This window comes from Sylvia atricapilla, chromosome W (assembly GCF_009819655.1).
Source record: "Sylvia atricapilla isolate bSylAtr1 chromosome W, bSylAtr1.pri, whole genome shotgun sequence".
In the NCBI taxonomy this organism is placed as follows: domain Eukaryota; kingdom Metazoa; phylum Chordata; class Aves; order Passeriformes; family Sylviidae; genus Sylvia; species Sylvia atricapilla.
Window position 1 is genome coordinate 14,127,854 of NC_089173.1, and position 19,049 is coordinate 14,146,902.

At 39.3% G+C, this 19,049-nt stretch overlaps 1 protein-coding gene across 1 annotated transcript in view; it reads left to right on the forward strand.

Moving 5' to 3' along the window:
* LOC136373385 (PHD finger protein 6-like) overlaps nt 1-17,040 on the forward strand; it is a 39,758-nt gene extending 22,718 nt beyond the window's left edge. The window contains exons 6-11 of the mRNA XM_066338294.1: nt 3,898-4,061; nt 4,234-4,377; nt 13,160-13,264; nt 14,130-14,263; nt 14,901-15,030; nt 16,612-17,040. Of these exons, the coding sequence (XP_066194391.1) occupies nt 3,898-4,061; nt 4,234-4,377; nt 13,160-13,264; nt 14,130-14,263; nt 14,901-15,030 (677 nt within the window). The 3' untranslated portion in view covers nt 16,612-17,040. The remainder of the gene's footprint in view (nt 1-3,897; nt 4,062-4,233; nt 4,378-13,159; nt 13,265-14,129; nt 14,264-14,900; nt 15,031-16,611) is intronic.
* Nucleotides 17,041-19,049: the final 2,009 nt, after the last annotated feature.

Below are 19,049 nucleotides of genomic sequence, written 5' to 3' on the forward strand. Positions count from 1 at the left end.
AGCTGGAGTTTCTCTTGGAATGGAGAATGTAAACCACCACCCCTCCTCCCCTTTTTTTCCAATTATAAATTTGCAGTTAAAAGCCTTTAGGCAAAAGATTTTTGAAATAGAAATAGCAGTTCTTTACTAATATGTATAATAAAGCAAACAAAAACAACAACTACAGCATTAATAACAAAAACAGTACCAAGAACCTCGAGGGCTTTGCTTCACAAAAACCCTGGGCAGTTTGGTCTCGGTGCCTTTGTAGGATCCTCAGAGCACCAAACTGGAACAGTGGAGAAGTCCCGGGCTGGTAGCTGGAGTGGCAGGATGTCCCGGCAGGCGGGGGCAGGGTGTCCCTGCAGGCAGGGGGTGCAGGGTCACACCATAGCAAGAGGAGTGGCGCCGACGAAACTGCAATGACGGGGCAGGGCTGGCCCAGCTCTCGCAGGGTGGCAGAGAAGCTCAGAATTCCAGGGCGGGCAGATGATGGCAGATTTCCCAAGACGGGACTCCTCCAGAGACAGTGAACTCTTCTAGCAGCGAGCAGCAACCCAGCCGTTCTGTCTCCCCAAACGCCGAAAAACAGAGTGCCCAACTGCCTCAAGCTCTGTCCTTTACCTGCCCCAAAACTCGCATTCTCTCTCCCTCCGAGCTTTGACTACCCCTTTGGGGTTTTTTGGTTAAGTAGTGTTAAGTATCAACACTTATTTTCCTTGGTAACTTATGGGGAAAAAATTCCTTAGAGTAAAAAGGAACAAACCTAACCCCCAACAAGGGACTTTTGAGGGAAGCTCATAGAAACCTCCTTGGAACACTTTAGATAAAGTTATACTGAAAAAATTGTCATGATTTTAAAAATCAATGCAGTAATGGGATATGGGATGAGGGGTAGTTGAAGAGGGAATTCTCCAGAATCTCAGGGGATTCAGAGGATGAATGATATCCATGATAAAATATCCCCTGGTCAGGGAGGAGTTGAACAACTTTTTGTGTTTTCCTTAGTTCAAACTGACATGAGAAGTTGGAAACACCCAACCATCAGATGCCAGGGACACAGGATAAGCTGGCAGTGGGCTTGAGGGGAGGGATAGGGCACCCACCAAGCTGTAAATGAAACATGAAGACCAGCCAGATGTGTTTGACAGCTGGTTACAGTCTCCCTGTTGTATTCTGTGAGTTCAAGGTGCTGTAAAAGCAAGAAAAGCTTTAATGTTTTGAGGTATCAGTCTTGAAGGACAGATGTGGTAGAGCAGATCCTCACATCTTGGTGCTTTAACTTTATAGGTCCACGTCACTTGAAGTAGGAGATGTAAATCTTCAAGGAATTGTACTTTAGTGAAGGATTGGGTCATGTAGCATCTGGATTTTAATGATGTCTGAACTTCTCTGAAAGTTGTAGTTTTGAGCACAGAAGAGGGGTTCTCCTTTGAGGAAAGCTGTGCATTCTTCATGGTTTTTTATCTTACACTGAAACTATCTTTTAAAAATACAGCATTTTTACTTTACAAATCTTAAATATGCTAATAATTATAGACAAAAAAATAACACTTAAGAACTTATTCTATTAGGAGATTGACACTTCTTATAAGAAATTTGTTTTCATAAGGTGTGCTTAGTTTTTAGCAATTATGACTCACTTCTAGTTTTGTAAGAGGTACTGTAAAGAGTTCAGGACATGCTTTAATGTTATTGTAGAAAATAAGGGTGAACTGAGGTGGAAAGCATTTTGGCTGACAAAATTGACAAGGAGCTTTGGAAAAAATAAGGAATGGCAGTGAATGGACTATGTTTTGCTTCATCAAATACACTAGGGAAGTCCATTGAATTATTTTGGAAGGAATATTTTTAACTTCTTATTGATGTCATTTAAAGGGTCATGGATTCAATAGTGACGTTTTTGTAAGATTGATTTTCTAGAATAACCGTCAATGATTTCTGTAAATGTAAAAATAGAGACAAATATTCACAAATTTCTTTGAATAATCAGTGGAGAGTTTATATGATGAACAAGATAAAAGAGAATTCTTTTTGAAAGAGGTTTTCAGATTGTAATAAAATTTGGTATATGCAGTCTAAGAGATCATTATCTAAATTGCATCATCTTGCTTGGGCAATTTAGCAAGTGGTGACAAATGAAAAATAATGTTAGATAGGAAATGCTGAGAAGAAAATGTAAAATGTATTGTTTCATTACATAATCTGTGTCATGTATTTAGTTTTATCAGAGTAAAATAAACTGTGCTTTTGACATGTAATTAGAAAAGAGTAGTTTTTATATTAAAGTATAGGGATGTTGTAGACAGACTGATGTGTCTTAATATCAACTTGGGCAAATCTGTATGTAGCTGAATAATCTGTAAGTTTAAAGCAAAATAATTTGCAGATTTATATAAATTTCAGTATAACCTGTTGTGATGCATTTGGATGAGTTTTCTGTCCTTCCTTAATAACTGAGCAGAAGCTGTAGCTTTCTTGGAGATTAGTGACAGATACAATAGATGGAGCCGAACAGGATGTACTTGTGCACCAGGCTGGGCCAGAGCTTCAGTTGTCTTCTGCTCCCACTTGGTGGCTGTGGAATATGTTCAGCACTTTGACTTCAAGTTTTGTGCAGTTGAGTCACCCTTATCAAGAGATAGAAATGTGATCTGATTTTTATGTATAATAGGTAAGAAAGACAAGTTCTGGGAAGGCAGTATTTAGTCTCCAACTAAGATGTCCTATCTGGATACTAAAACAGTATGGCAATATCCATCAAGTGAATGTTCCAAGTCTTCTGATTAACATTTCCTTCTGTTTGAGGGCTCATACTGATGTTTGTGGTTTGGATTTTGAGAAGAAAAGTCCTTCAGTGGGGTCTGTGCATGATCTTTAAACAAGTGTGCTGAAATATGTTTGTAGTTCAACCAGGGGTGGGTGCTACATATTAAAAGAAAAAAAGGAGGATGCTCCTGTGAGTAGGAAAGTTGTTGGTGACTGAATAGAGCTCATTGTTAGATGTAGGTATCAGACACAATTTAACTAGATCACATTGGAAGCAATCTTAATCTTGCAGAATTGATCTGTATCCTGTGTAGAGCTGTGAGTTGTGCAAAGGACAGCTTGTCCAAAGGCTGGACTCAGCTCTGTGTAGCATTCACAGCTCAGCTGACATTTGCAAAGGAATTTGTCAGACCTCTTTGGTATGTCTGTATTAAAAAATGTGTTCTTATATTTTTAATGGTCTGTAAATACTTGATATGGGATATTGTCAGCGGGGATGATTTCCTCTAAACTGCAGGCTGCTTTTAGCTGCAGGTCTAAAAATATTCTGTAATGACATAAAATTGTAGATTTGTTCCACTGAAGGCAAAATACTTTTCAGTTTTCAAGCTTGATGTTAATGTTACAACCCAATGGGTGAATTTTTTTCTTAAGTCAACAGGCATCGATTAATAAAGCACGGAGAGAGGTATTATTTGGGTACACTGGCATACTGTCAATTTACATTGGAGTTGTACATCTTAAAATAATAAATTATTAGCATATTTCATGGATGAAAACACTTTCCAGTTTCAGTGTAGTTTAAATGAATGTTATTTTCAGTGAAGGTGAAGATGTGTATCTGAAGACACATTTAGGTCTTCAAGTAGAAGTTGTAAGAAACACTAAACTTCTTATGTTAAAAAGATGCAAAGATGTGTGACATATAAAAAGTAATGTTTTCACGATCTACAGTTGCATGTTTGTAATAAAAGGGGAAAAGGTGCTTTTTTTATTTCTAACCAAAATTCAGAAAATACATGTGTTTTTTCTTGTCTGGTTTTGGTGGGTTGTGGAGGTTTTTTGTTTGGTTTGGGTTTTTTTCTTAGTTTGTTTTTTATAAAATTGTGGAGAATCTTATTTAATTATGTTTTCTGACTTCTAAAACAGATTTAGAAGAAAATATCAATGAACACGAATTGGAGCCTTCACCTCCCAAAGGAAAAAGGAGGGGTCGTAAGGGAAAGCCAAGAAAAACAAATTTAAAAGGGCAATCAGAAGACACTAGATCTACAACCTCACATGGCACAGATGAAATAGAAAGCAGTTCCTATGTAAGCAGTAAATATGATAAACTTCTTAGAAGACAGAATTGCATATTTCTTCTCTGAAATAAAAGTTTTATTAAAATTTGCATTTGTCTGAGGCTCCAGCTGGTGGCCTCAGGCTTTTAAAATTGCAACCTTATTTGTAACAGTATATTTTAGTAAAATGTTTTTCTTTCAGAGAGACAGGTCTCCCCACAGAAGCAGCCCCAGTGATACAAAACCTAAATGTGGATTCTGTCATGCAGGTGAAGAAGAAAATGAAGCTAGAGGAAAGCTTCATATATTTAATGCCAAAAAGGCTGCAGCACACTATAAGTGCATGGTGAGTAAGAGTATTGTTATTAACCAGTCTATTCTGTGAATTGTGTCTGAATTGCTATTTTGGATTTTAATACAGTACCCTCACATGTAATTATGCTGAGTATTGTCTGTATGCTGATGATCTCCTTAAGCACTGAAGTGTTGCAAAGTGTGCAATTCATTTATTTTCACTGCAGACAATATGAATAAAAGTTGGCTTCATGCTAAGAGATGGAATTAGCTCAGGGAGACTCTTTAGCTTATTAAAAATGCTCCCTTAGCGTCTAAATGTATATGAAGTATTTAAAAAGGAAAACAGAAAACAGTTTTAACTAAAAGAATCCTTTCTAAGAATTAATCAGCTTCACAGGCATTCTGGCACAATCTGAGAAAAAACCATGACCTTCATTAATTTTCTGACCTGTGGATTCAGTCTGTGTGACTTAAGTAGAGTGTGGGATATGGAAGTTCAAGAAAGCTCTTGCCTTTAGGTGATCACGTTTATAGAACTGTCAGCCTGAACAGGATCTAACTGCAATGAACATGAGCAGACAGTGCCATCTTTCATATCACTCTTGTGAGTGAGGTAGGGCTTTGGGTAGCAAACTTCACTGGTTCATGTTGTACCTCAAAATGAATAAATAGTCCAGACAATCTGTGGAGTTACTCATTGACTTTCTGTACCCAGCCTCACTAAACAGAGAGTTGATGTCTGCCAGTGTTAGCGAGGAAAACGCATAACCATCGGAATGATTATGAGGTGCTTTATTGAAGAGCTCTGGGAGCCAGGGTACAAACCCAAATCCAACTCCAACGAGGGTCCAAGAAGGCCCCAATATTATACCCCTCCGTTACATAACTCCATGTTAATCATTAAACCTACATTGTTCTATTGTATACATCCAAGCATGAATTTTGTAAATATCTTCTTTTACAATTCTAGTTTGAAATAATAATCATGTTCAGCTACCAAAAATCATTACAATTCGATCATCTATCTTATGATGATTAGGTACAGTTTCACCCGACCTACTTTATTTCTACGTACAAGCTGTCCCAATCTTCTCCTTCTCCCCCCATCCCGATTACCCAGGCAGAGTTATACTTGATTTGGTTAAAACAATGAAAGCAACACCTGGTTGCAGTGAAGCAAAGACTCTATTCCCAGCTTCTCTGGTAACCAAAATTATTAACCCTATCCTAACATTCCCCCCTTTGAAAGTATTTCACTTTAAATCTACTAAGTGTAAATGCTTTCATTCAGTACAGTCCATTCATCTTCTATACTGGATGTTCAGCTTCAAATTCGTGGTTGATGTGGGCTTCATTAGTGCAGATCGGAGGTGCTGAAGGTGCAGTCTTGTCTCGTGTCAGCGCCTTCATTATTGTTCTGTTCCAGGATGTTCTTCTTTGTATTTCCTCTTTTAGGATCCTATAAACTAACCAGATCACTAGAAACATAATCAGTAAAATTATTACATTTTGAAGGATAGATTTCACCCATGAATTAATATTCAATCCTAATCCTTTAAAAATTTTGTCTAACGAAGTAGTAGCTAAATCTTTTTGTTCCTCTTGTACCTCATGTTCTATCTGTCCTAACTGGCTAATATCATGTTCTACATTTGTTGTTACATTTGGGATGTGGATGCAGAAATGGTCAATTTGTCCTTTTAAATATCCACACACTTCGTGTTATTTCAGGAGTAACATATCTAAAGCCAATTGATTTTGTAAAGTCATTTTGGTAGTAGCTTGTAACTGCATATTGAATTTACTAAATCCTTCTTGTGCAACTCTTGCTAATTTTTTACCTGACCTGTGATTTTACACAGCATTTCCCTATTCTGATAATTTGCAACAGGACCAAACAGAGATTCCAGGGCCCACCCGAATTTTACTCCACTAGAGGGTTCTTGCCAGGTGTCATCTTGATTTTGATTATTCGAGATATCTTGTTTTGTTTTTATCTGCAGGAGCTCACGGCTCCCATTAAATGGGGACCTTTTCCAGATTGGGCATAAGGTGGGGAGAGCCAGAGTGATTTCCTTTACCTCCCCATCTACTGGCAAGTGTGTTGTCCAAGCACTATTACTTGTTGCCCACACAAATTGCCCAGGACTTCGGACTGTACTCTTACTACATCCTACTATGATCCTGGGTGCGATTTTGCCCTGTTTGTGTTTGATTCCTCTGCAAGCACAACCAATTTGCAAGGCTACAGCCAAGGGTGACCATTGTTTTACCTCCAGGTTGTCAGAGGTGCAGTCATAAATCTTATCACATGTCTACCAATTTACTTTTGCTGTTTCTGTTCTGCTAGCAGTACCAGTGTTTACTATTGCTGGATCTGTTTCATTTTCAGGGCTTTTCCATTTAATGCACCAAGGAGTGTTTGCCATATATTGAAATTTCTGAAATATACCCACAGACCATGCACTATTCCCACGGTTCTGATCCTTTCCACTCATTTTCTTCACACTTCCACACTAATGGGTTTCCTGTCACATTTTCTGTTACCTGTTTACATTTAACTGTTTTGTTCTTTTTTATATTAGGTAGTTTTGATGTTATGATTCCCCAACTTATTGGGTCTCTTGCCGCCTTTGGTATTGGCAGGCAGGCTGTTATTCTAGTGGTGTTTTGCATTTTGGCAAAGTCTTTGATTAATCCAATCATCACATTTCAGCTTGAATTGTATTAGGAGCTTCTATTACCTGTGTTCCTGTTTGTACCTTTCTCTTCACTTTAGAATGAAGAGCAGTTGGTAGACCTCTGTGCATTCCATATCCCAAAGTAATTCCTAATGGTAACATTAAAATACATGAAGTTAACATTAATCCCCAAACGAGCATGGTTACTGACACCACTGAAAACAGTTACAGACGTCTTATCTTCAGCTTTGTTGGTTTTACAGCTTGCGCAGGCTACGACACAGTTCCATGAGGGACTTTCTTCACTTGGGTGTAGCGTATCCAGGGTTCCACTTCAGCCACTCTGACAGCTGTAAAGGTGGTTAGTAGTATTTGATGAGGACCAAGTCTTTCAATGGCTCCTCATCCCAGGTCTTGAGGTACACCTCGTCTCTTGGTTTGATGTCGTGGACTGGATTTTCAAGACTCAGTGGTCTGTTCTACAGGAGAGCTCTCCGGAGCTGTGCTAAAGTTTTCTTAAGAGACAGAACATAATTATACACATCCTGTTTCTCTGTAACGTGTACATTTGGATTAGGGTTTGGAGATACATATGGCTTCCCATACTATATCTCATAGGAACTGACTGACATTCCACTCCTAGGTTTTATCCGAATCCCCAGCAATGCTATTGGTAATGCTTGTGGCCATTGCAATTTGGCTTCCTGGCATATCTTACTAAGCTGCCTCTTCAGTGTCTGGTTTATTCTTTCTACTTGTCCACTTGACTGGCATCTCCATGGGGTATGGAGGTCTCAGGAGATTCCCAATAATCTACTCACCTCCTGTACCACCCTGGTTATAAAATGTGGGCCTCTGTCTGATGATATCCCTATAGGCACCCCCAAACCTGGGAATAATCTCCTGTAGTAACCACTTAACTGTTTCTTTTGCTTGATTGGTACAACAGGGAAGGGCTTCTGGCCATCCAGAAAATGTGTCAACCCCTACTATCAAATACTTATATCCTTGAGTTCTGGGTAATTCTGCAAAATCTACCTGTCAATAATCTCTTGGTTTTGTCCCTACCCGAATTCTTCTTAGCTGTGTTTGTTGTCTGGCCACTGGATTGTTCTTTAAGCAAATCTCACATTTTGACATTACTGATTTTGCCATTGTTTGCATCTGTACCGAGATTATATCTCGTTTCAGCGATTTTACCAATGCCTCTGCACCCCAATGACACTCATTATGTCTTATTTGTAAGATTTCTCTCATTACCAAGGGGGGTACCACTATTTGCCCTTATGTGGTTACATACCACCTTTTTGCATTCTCCTGTGCCTTCAGCAGATGTGCCAGTCTGTCATCTTCTTTTGTGTACTTTGGCTTGGGAGGTAAATTGAATTGAGAGACATTAAGTTTTGACGGAATCAAGGCCATTGTTTTCTGCACTTCCCGTGCCACCTGATGGGCTGTCCAGTCTGCTCTTCCATTCCCTTCACAAATTTTAGAACTGCCCAATTGATGTGCCTTGCAGTGCATGATTGCTACTTGTTTGGGTTTTTGTACTGCATTTATTAGTTGTAGGACTGCATCTTGATGTTTAATATGTGTCCTTTGGGAGGACAGTAGTCCTCTTTCCTTCCATAATGCTCTGTGTACATGCACTACTCCAAAGGCATATTTTGAGTCAGTCCATATGTTGACTGCTTTCCCCTCACTCAGTTCCAGTGCTCTGGTTAATGCAACCAGCTCTGCCCTCTGGGCAGATGTATTAGGTGGTAATGCTTTTGCTTCCACTACTGTGTTAATTGTGGTTACCGCACATCCAGCGTATCTCATTCCATTTTCCACAAAGCTGCTTGCATCCGTGAAGAGTTCCCATTCAGGTTGCTCCAGAGGAGTATCTTTCAGGTCTGCTCTTGCTGAATAGGTATATTCGATCACCTCTACGCAGTCATGTTCCAGTGAACCTTCTTCAGCTGTAGTACCTAGAAACGAGGCTGGATTCAAAAGGTTAGTTGTTTTTAGTGTCACATCATCCTGCTCGGTCAGGGTTACCTGGAATTTCATCATCCGACTCGGAGAGAGCCAGTGGCCCCCTTTCTGCTCCAGGACTGTGGTTACCATGTGTGGCACGAAGACATCAATATGTCTTCCCATCGTGAGCTTCCTGGCTTCTTGTATCAGTAGCACAGTAGCTGCCACTGCCCGCAGACATGAGGGCCACTTAGCACTTACGTTGTCAAGCTGTTTGGAAAAGTAACCCACCGGCCTTTTCCAACTTCCCAATCGTTGGGTCAGGACTCCCAGTGCCAGGTGCTGCCTCTCATGAACATACAGCTGAAAGTCTTTAGATAAATCAGGTAACCCTAATGCAGGAGCAGTGTCAATGCTTCCTTCATTTTCTGGAAGGCCTCCTTTGTGGTTTGCCCCAGACGAACAGCTGAGTCTCCTGAGCCTCATATGAGGGTTTTGCAATCAGTCCATAGTCCACGATCTACAGGTGACACCACCTGGTCATACCAGGGAAAATTCGCAGCTCATGAAGATTTCGTGGCTCTGGAATATCACAAATAGCTTGAATACGATTAGTACCCAGCCTTCTTTACTCTTGGGAGATCTCGCATCCCAAATAGATAACAGTCTGTTGGGCGATTTGGGCCTTTTCTTTGGATACCTTATATCCTCCCATTCCCAAGGAATTTAAAATCTCAGTTGTTACCTTTATGCAGGTTGTCTCTTCTTCAGTAGCAATCAGAATATCATCTACATATTGGAGCAATAGGTACTGGTCTCTTGGTACCTGTCCTTCTTTAGTCCAGATTTCCAGCTCCTTTGCCAGCTGACTCCTGAATAGGGTTGGGGAGTTTTTAAAACCCATCGGTAATCGAGTCCAGGTGAGTTAGGACTTTCTTCCACTTCCAGGATGTTCTCACTCAAAGGCAAATAGGTTCCTACTATCTTGGTCAAGGGGTATGCAGAAAAAGGCATATTTTAGATCAAATACAGTAAACCATTTATATATCTCCTTTACAGATGCTAACAATGTATAAGGACTGGCCACCACTGGATAAATATCTCTGGTTATCTCACTTATGCCCCTCAAATCCTGTACAAGTCTATACTCACCATTGGGCTTCTTCACTGGAAAAACTGGAGTATTGTATTCTTATTCACATTCTTCTAGAATTTGATATTTTAAAAATTTATCAATAGCCTTTGCTATTCCTTGCCTTGCTTTTGTTTTATAGGGTATTGTTTAATCTATACAGCATTTTCTCCTTCTTTCAATTCTACATGTACTGGTTGTGCCAATTTAAATTTTCCAGGTACATCCATTTCACATACAGAAGGAATCACTGCATCTTCTACCTCCTTAGGAATATTAGGGATTGGCTTTTCTTTTATCATTAAAATCTTTCCTGTTTTGACTCAGGTATCATTACAAGTTCACCATTCTCAAAAGTAATTACCACTTCAAGTGCCACCCATAAATCATGCCCTAAGAGCAGAATTGGGCACTCAGGCAAATACAAGAATTCATGTGTTAAAACATTATTCCCAAAACTCAAATCTAGGGGTTGCAGGAATGACCGTGTTTCTTCCTTCCCTGTGGCTCCAATGATTACAGTCAGCTTATTCTCAATTTGCCCTTCCATACAGTTCAATATAGAATGTGTATGTAAGAAGGGTAACCTTCTTTCCTTCTAAACACAAAGTCACCATGGGTTCCTTTAATCCTGGCTTTCTTTCACATAAGACCATGACTCCAGCTACGCTGTCTGCTTGGGGCTGACCATTCTGGGTAAACCGGTTTGGGCACTCTTTTTCTAATGACTTTCTAATAAGTAAGTAAGCATAAATAAGTAAGCATTGATTTATTATTAGTTTTTCATGGCTTCTGCCAAAACCACTTCTATTACCACTCCGACCAGTTCTACTACATCCTCACCCTTGTCCTTGTAAAACTGCCAAAAGACTCTGTCCCTGTTTCTTAGCAGCCACTTTTCTCTATTGTTATTAACTTTAAGCCACCTCAAGTAATTTGTCCAAATTTCTTAACTCTTGCCCCTCCTGCCTTAGGCCAGGCAGGGGCCAATTTTAACCAGGTCCAATGAGATACTGGGGTTACTGGTTTATCTTTATCACTCCCACTACTATCCACTCCTTCTGCACCTTCCCCATGTCTCTTTATCACAGCTACATCTTGGTTATTTCTCGGGGAAGGAAGGAGCAGGTGAAAATGACAGACGAAGGTCAGGGGGACAGGAGCAGGTGTCAGCAGGGGAAAGAGATAGGCTTAAGCTGGGGAGAGGTAAGAGAATTAGGTGGGGTGAGACCAAGCGAAGGGGAACTCAATGTCGAGGGGGGGGGGGCACTGGTGGGAACTGTGGGTCCCACTAACAAATCAGCTTCTAAATCATTTTCTCACCCCTTTTCCCCAAACTTGCACTCAAAACCAAGTGTTCCACACAACGCTTATCCTGGACACAAGCCAGGCACTGATTGTTTTCAAAGATCGTTGTTTTTAACCCATACTCAGCCAGCCACTCTGGCTTTTCCTGTAAATGAAACAAATACGTAACTTCATCCAATCTCCCCCGTTATTCGCAATACTCCATCAGCTGTGATATTAGATTCGGTTCCAAAGATCCATTCTCCAGCCACCTCTGATTATCAGGCAAAACATAACCAGGCCACCATATATTGCAATAATTAATCAATTTATCCTTCTGTAATTCCTGACCAAAATTTTCATCCTTCCCGTGTGCTGCCAAGCACCCCAAAGGAGAAGCGGGTATGGGGGCATTGCCGCCCATAACCCCTACTTTTAAACCCTTCAGCTTCTCCATATGTTACAGTACATAACACCACCAATGCCGAACCTGCAGGGCTTTCGCCCTGTCTAACGGACGGTGCCTAGGCATTACCAGGAATTCCTTAGCCCAACCACGTGCAGCTTTCGCCGTGTCTGACAGGCAGGCACCAGACCAGAATAAAGCACCTTACCTTTTCTCCAGGGGACGTTGTGAGCGGCGGGGGGTCCCACCTCGATGGGCTCCCCGAGAATCCCTCGGTGCCGGCTGGAGCGTGATCGGGACGGGAGGTCCTCAGCAGCGCTCACAGGGTCCCGCCTGGGTCGCCAAAATGTTAGCGAGGAAAACACATAACCACCGGAATGATTATGAGGTGCTTTATTGAAGAGCTCTGGGAGCCGGGGTACAAACCCAAATCCAACTCCAACGAGGGTCCAAGAAGGCCCCAATATTATACCCCTCCGTTACATAACTCCATGTTAATCATTAAACCTACATTGTTCTATTGTATACATCCAAGCATGAATTTTGTAAATATCTTCTTTTACAATTCTAGTTTGAAATAATAATCATGTTCAGCTACCAAAAATCATTACAATTCGATCATCTATCTTATGATGATTAGGTACAGTTTCACCCGACCTACTTTATTTCTACGTACAAGCTGTCCCAATCTTCTCCTTCTCCCCCCATCCCGATTACCCAGGCAGAGTTATACTTGATTTGGTTAAAACAATGAAAGCAACACCTGGTTGCAGTGAAGCAGAGACTCTATTCCCAGCTTCTCTGGTAACCAAAATTATTAACCCTATCCTAACACCAGCAGCTTCGAGTCTTACTCTAGGAAAGCTCTTTGTTAATTTGTCTACCCAAACTTCAGTTTTAAGGCAGTTAAAGTTGAATATACCAGGATGATGATAGAAAGGATGGTACTCCTGTCCTCCATTTTCATCCCTCAGGACTTCACAGCTATATTGACATCAGGGTTGAACCTGAATTACATTTATGTCACAGGGAAGGAAATGGAATATTCCTAAAAAGTTGAGTAGTGTAATTGATAATATTGCCCATTGGCTACTTTACGTTTTCATCCTATCATTATTTCTCGTCTACTCCTCTGTCTTTTAAAATATATTTCTCCAAGGCACAACAACTCTAATTAAAGCAGTCAAGTGGGGATCAGAAGGAATACTTAAATTTCTCAGCAAGGGTTTTTCCTAGTTTGTTGGTAAAGTACATGCTGTCTGAGATCACAAAACAGGATGTTCAGTGCTCAGTTATTCCTGTAAAGAAAAAAATTCCAAACATCTTGGTGAGCTGACATTACTTTGACTTGCTTGTTTTACAGTTGTTCTCTTCTGGTACTGTCCAGCTAACAACAACTTCAAGGGCAGAATTTGGTGATTTTGATATCAAAACTGTACTTCAAGAAATCAAGAGAGGAAAAAGAATGGTATGTACCTGCAGAATGCAGTGAATGTGTTAGTGATTCTGCTAAGGTCTGTGTAACTCTGCCTTCTTCCTTTTATGGAGCAATGTTTTCCATCTCTTTCTAAACACAAAATTAAAGTATATTGTTACTTGTGGGAAGGGCAGCCAGATAGGAATCACCTTAATATTAGTGGTGTTTGGGCATGTGGTATTTGGGATTCTTTTTGACAATGTACATAATTGTTATTATCATAGAATCATATGATTCATGTTAGCCATGCTGTAACTGCAAGAGAGTAACAGCTTTGGACCTGTGTTACTACAAAGACACTATGTGAAGCTGCACATAAAATTGGAGAATATGCAATTCTTGCAGTGAATATCAGTGTTTCCAACTGTTTTGGTGTTTTAGTAGGAAAACATATTAAGATCTCAGAGATGGGGATGCTGGTAAAACATCACACTGTATTTTATTTAAACTCAGGATGTTTTTTAAGTGCTAAGAAATTTATGGAGGATCAGAGAGAGAATAAAAAACTAGCAATATTGTTCCTTGAAAAAAATAATTTAAGACTCTTTATATATTGGCATACTAACTTCAGCAGCAATAAAATGGCCTTGGAAATGCAATAACATGTTTTGCAATCATGTAGCAATTTTCTGTGCAACAGGCAGGTAAATCCTAGCATTCATATTTTAGTGGGTTGGTATCTTATAGTTTCTGGTTTACCATGTCTTGGATTAACTTTTCATTGGAAGGATGATCTGCCAGAGGAATTACTCTGTTCCAAAATGTTAGCCATAAATATGAGGAACACTAAACTGAATACTAAGAGGCAAAATACTGAGATGTTGAACGTTGCTGTTCTCTTCTTTCCCCTGCACAGAAATGCACACTCTGCAGCCAGCCTGGTGCTACTATTGGGTGTGAAATCAAAGCCTGCATAAAAACATATCATTACCACTGTGGAGTAGAAGACAAAGCTAAATACATTGAGAATATGTCACGAGGAATTTATAAGTAAGGACTAATGTAATTGTTGAATCTATTACAAAAGTAAAGATATTTCATTACACTTTTTCTGCCTAACTTGACTAGTCAATGTGTTCTTAGAAAAGAGGATATTATCTAAGTTAAAACAGTATTTTTAAGTAGTCGTTGACTTTACAAAACATTTCAGTTACTCTGCTAATTTAAAATTTCTGTAGTGTTGTAAATAGGAGAAATGAGAAAATTATTTGACTTGTATTATATTCTCCTTCTCCAGTAATCTGTCATTTAGATCAAGAAAATTGATGTCACGATTCCTTCATACTGATGTGTTTGTAGCTTCCTTACGGGGCTTTTTGGACCCCACTACTTTCCATCCTTCCTGAAGAGCTGTGGCTTGGCTGCAGCTGAGCTGCTGAGCTGTGCCTACAAGAGGGCATTTGCTGAGCAGTGCGGTGGCAGTTCTGCAAAACTGGGATTGGTCACAGTTTTGTTGGCTGCTCTCGAACTTTGTTTTCCTCCCAGTTTAACTGGTGCTTGGCTGAAGGCTGTGAATGACTTAAGAGTTTGCAACTGACTTGTAGCACATCTCAATACTAATTGAGAGAAGTCAGGTTTTGATGGATATTTTCAGTGTAAATCCTCACTGTTCCTTTTATTGTGCCAGACTCTATTGTAAAAACCATAGTGGAAATGATGAAAGAGATGAAGAGGATGAAGAAAGAGAAAGCAAAAGCCGTGGCAAATCAGGCACTGACCATAATGACATTCCTCAGCAGCAGCTCAATGGAAACTAGGTATGGAAGCTACTCCTGACAGATCTGTTACCAAGACTGAAACATAATATACAATTAATGTAGTTTACTGCAGTGAAGTATTTAAATCTAGTGTATGCAGAGCACTTTTTATTGACGTACTATAGAAGAATGGGGAGGATTTGTTGTTTTTTAAAACTGACTTTGTAACAGTGTAAGAAGGGAGGTCCTCATTTCTATTGCTAAATGTAGATGTAATGTCAGAGCTGTGAAATGCTTTTCTGTATGATTTTAAATTTACTATTGTTTTCATCATTTTTTAAACAGGTTCAAGAGACAGTTATAGAACTGGGAATGGCTAAGACATCATAACTACTAATTCTTTTAAATTGTTTTCTAAAAATCAGAAAAGGGTTAGTAACTTTTTACTACCCAACTCTGTTAGAATTTCATTGAACTGCCTGAAACGTTCATGTGTGTGAGCCTTCAGTAAGTGGCAGAGTTTTACATGTCAATATTATGTCATTTGTAGTCTGCAGTGTCTGGAAAAAAATGAAACACTATATAAATGATATGTAATATGTACAGTGTCAAAAGTTAAGGCAGACATTGAATTGAAGTAAGATCTATATTTCTGGACTGAATAAAAACTTTAATATTTGGAATGTGTAAGTTCTTTAGTGGATTCACACAATGAGGGAAGGTCTTAGCTAGTTTAACAACATGGACAAGTCGGTAGGGGCAACGAGCTGGTACTTTGTGAATTTTGCATTTTCTTCCTGCACAAGTTCTGGAGGCTGTACATGGCAAAGCCACATTGTTTTTGCTTGGGAAGCACCCAGTAGGAAAGGACTTGGTGTACATGAAGCATGCTTGAACATTTCAGGCTGTTCCTGTTGTGATTGCTCATTCTGCCCGGCATTGTTTGCGGGAGATTTACTTGAGCAGCTGTTGGTTCTGAGCTGTGAGCTTTAGAACTCAAGTCAAAGGGCTGTAGCTAATTCTTTCCCCAAAAACCCACCTCTTTCTGAGTCCTGATTTACAAAGAACACTTCAACAAGTATGATTAAAACCCTACTATACAAATGTTTGGACTTTGCAGCCCAATCTCTTTTACTTCAGAGAGTTACAACACAACTCACTATGAAATTAAGGCACCATATCTGACGTCCATACCTCAGGTGTTCTCTGTTGTGTGGAACACTTCATGTTTTGACAAGAATGTGCATAAAGGTCCCATATTCTGTAAGAAGAATGAGGAAACAACCTTTTTTGCTAGATTGGTATTTGTTTTTTAATCATATGACCACTATATGGGAAACTTCGCATATCATCCTTGTTTTAGTGATTTTTTTTCCTTTCTCTGTCAAGTCAACAATCACATCATGGAATTCTACTTGCTAGAACTTGATGTTCCTTGAGGGAACGACCAGATCTAGGCTATACCAAACCTAACAGAACAGTCCTCTGACTGCTTTCAAAACACCTTGTCATTTCTAATGGCTACTGGCTTCTTCAATTGGTCTGTTACAGCACATCCTCAGACTTACTTAAATAAAACCAAAAAGCTGAATCTAGTCCATATGTTTGTCTGTTGCTACCATCACCTTATTGTTTGTTTAGGGTTTTGACTTGTTTCACTCTGAACTCCCAACAAAACTTCTGGATTTGAAGGAAGGAAACAAGCAAAAGACACTGATTTGACTATAAACTGCTACAGTTCTTCTGTGATTGGTATTGCAAAAACGGTTCATTTATAACATGAGTTTCTGTAGCATTTTTTTACTTGTATTTTTAAATTATTTAACGTGTGTCATTTGTCTTCTTATGCATTCCCTTAATGTCTTGAGGGACTCAATTACTGTATATTGGAGTTTCTAACATTTTACCTGTTAGAATTCAATCAATTCTGTTTGCTTTCCTGGAGAATAATCCTGTTTGGAAAGAAATATTGCTATGTACAGAAAATATTCAGTTACTGCTCTAAACATGATGCCATTGATCATTTTTATTTTGTATTTGTAACTTTCAAAATTAAAAGCGTGACTTGAATTGCAATGACAGATCCATTATTGAAATTGTTTATCAAGGTGGTTTTTTTCTCCTAGAATAGGAACATTTTTCAGCCACTCAGAACAGTTTTAGAATGCAAAATAGCATCCTTCAATATTTAAATTATTTTGGTTTGTGCCTCAGACACGGCCCTCCCATGGAAAAAAAGGCACTTTGTTTGCAGCTACTGTATTTAACTAAGTTTGCATGGGGTAGATCTGCTAGCATACTGACTGTACTTGAGACTGAGCACTAATTCATTGTGTCAGTGGCTTAGTATAATATTCAGTTCAATAGCTCACCTGTTATGGATAAAGGACCCCATTCCATGCCTCAAAGAACCAGATCAGCACTTTACCTTCAGGTAGCAGAAAAGCAAGTGGCTGGTTTCCCTGTTACCCCTGTGTGCTGAAATGGCCTGGTGAAACTGTCATCAATTCAGAATTCATGGAAGCAAAGTCAAAAGCAAAACCTTTTTCTTACAAGCCTCAAATTTGTCATAACTGACTTCAACTCATGTATGCTGGGTAAAAGTGCCTTACAATGTAAAAATTGTGTTTATATGTTCCCAAGTAGCATCAGCTGCTGGGGAGTAATTCAGTTGTGGTGTTAATAGTTAGAAGAAATGTATGTACCTCAGCAGTGTATTTACTGTACATCTCTTACGTCCTCAATTGTAGTTTTAAAAAGCATGACAATGTATCATAGTATACAACATTTACATCATTTTTTAAAAAGACAAAATACTACCATTACTGTCTTTATGTGTATTTTAGCTTGGAATTTCAGACAGTCTGTCTGAATTTTTGGGGGTTTGTTTTGGTTTGCAGGGGGTTTTTTTGTTGGGGTTTTTTTTTGTTTGTTTTTTGTTTTTGTTTGTTTGTTTGTTTTGTTTTGTTTTGTTTTGTTTTGTAAAGCAATGTAATCTTTACAGACATATATTGAAGATTATTCTGGAGCATCTACTGCCTTCCCAGAAATGTTAGAAGTAATGAAAGTGCTTTATAGGTGAACCAGGTATGTTTCAATTAGCTAGTTAAATTAATAGTCATTTCATTACTGAGATTTTTTTTTTACTAGGCACCTTCTGCTTTCATCTCACAATCAAAGAATTCAACATCATGAATTCAACAAAACTTGTCTTAAAAAATGGTTTCACTTTTATTTTTTATTTTATTATCGTTACTTTTTGCCTTTGGGCATTTCTTTAGCTCACAAGATGATTGTGTGCTGTTTAAGATGCCTGGAACCTCTGAGGAGGGAGGTTTCTCTCCAGCTCCCTGCACCTCTCCATTAAGAGATCTCCCCAACTCACTGTGTCTCTGTGGTCTCACAGATCTGTGGTTGTGCTATTCCCAGAAAGGACCATGCCAAGGAAGGACAGGCATCACAAGGATCCTGTTCTAATATCTTGAGGATACAGCTGGTGCAATGCCAGAGTCCCAAGGTCAAACCCTGTAGCAGTGGGCTGTGCTGTCCAGGGCAGGGGGAAAAGGCTGGTTCAGTGTCAGTCCAGCTCCCAATGTTGAGGTGAGCAGAGGATCTACTCCTTCAGTACGGGTTGATCCACAAGAGATTCTGTGATAAGGCTCTAGTAGGAGTCTTACCTACACTCCACAAAGTCTCAGCTTTAGGTACAAAGAGCTGTGCTTATCTACAGTGGTTTGAATCTGCCAAATCTGGCCCTAAAATGTAGTGTAACAGAAGAGAGTTTGCCTGTTACTCCTGCCTATAGGAAAGAGAACTTCATGCTGAAACAGAGTGAAAAATGAAGAGGTGATAATCTATTTGAAATATCAGATTTATCTGGCAGGTGATAATCAGTGCATTCCAAAAATATTAATATGCTGAATCAGATTGACAAGAAAATTAATCCGCATTAGATTAAATTAATCTGAAGAGAACTGAAAGTGCATGATAGCAATTAGTAACTCCTCTTCCATGTCATCAGAGTCATATTCCACTATATTGGTGATGGAGGTGAAAAAACAGAACACAGCCCTTGATTT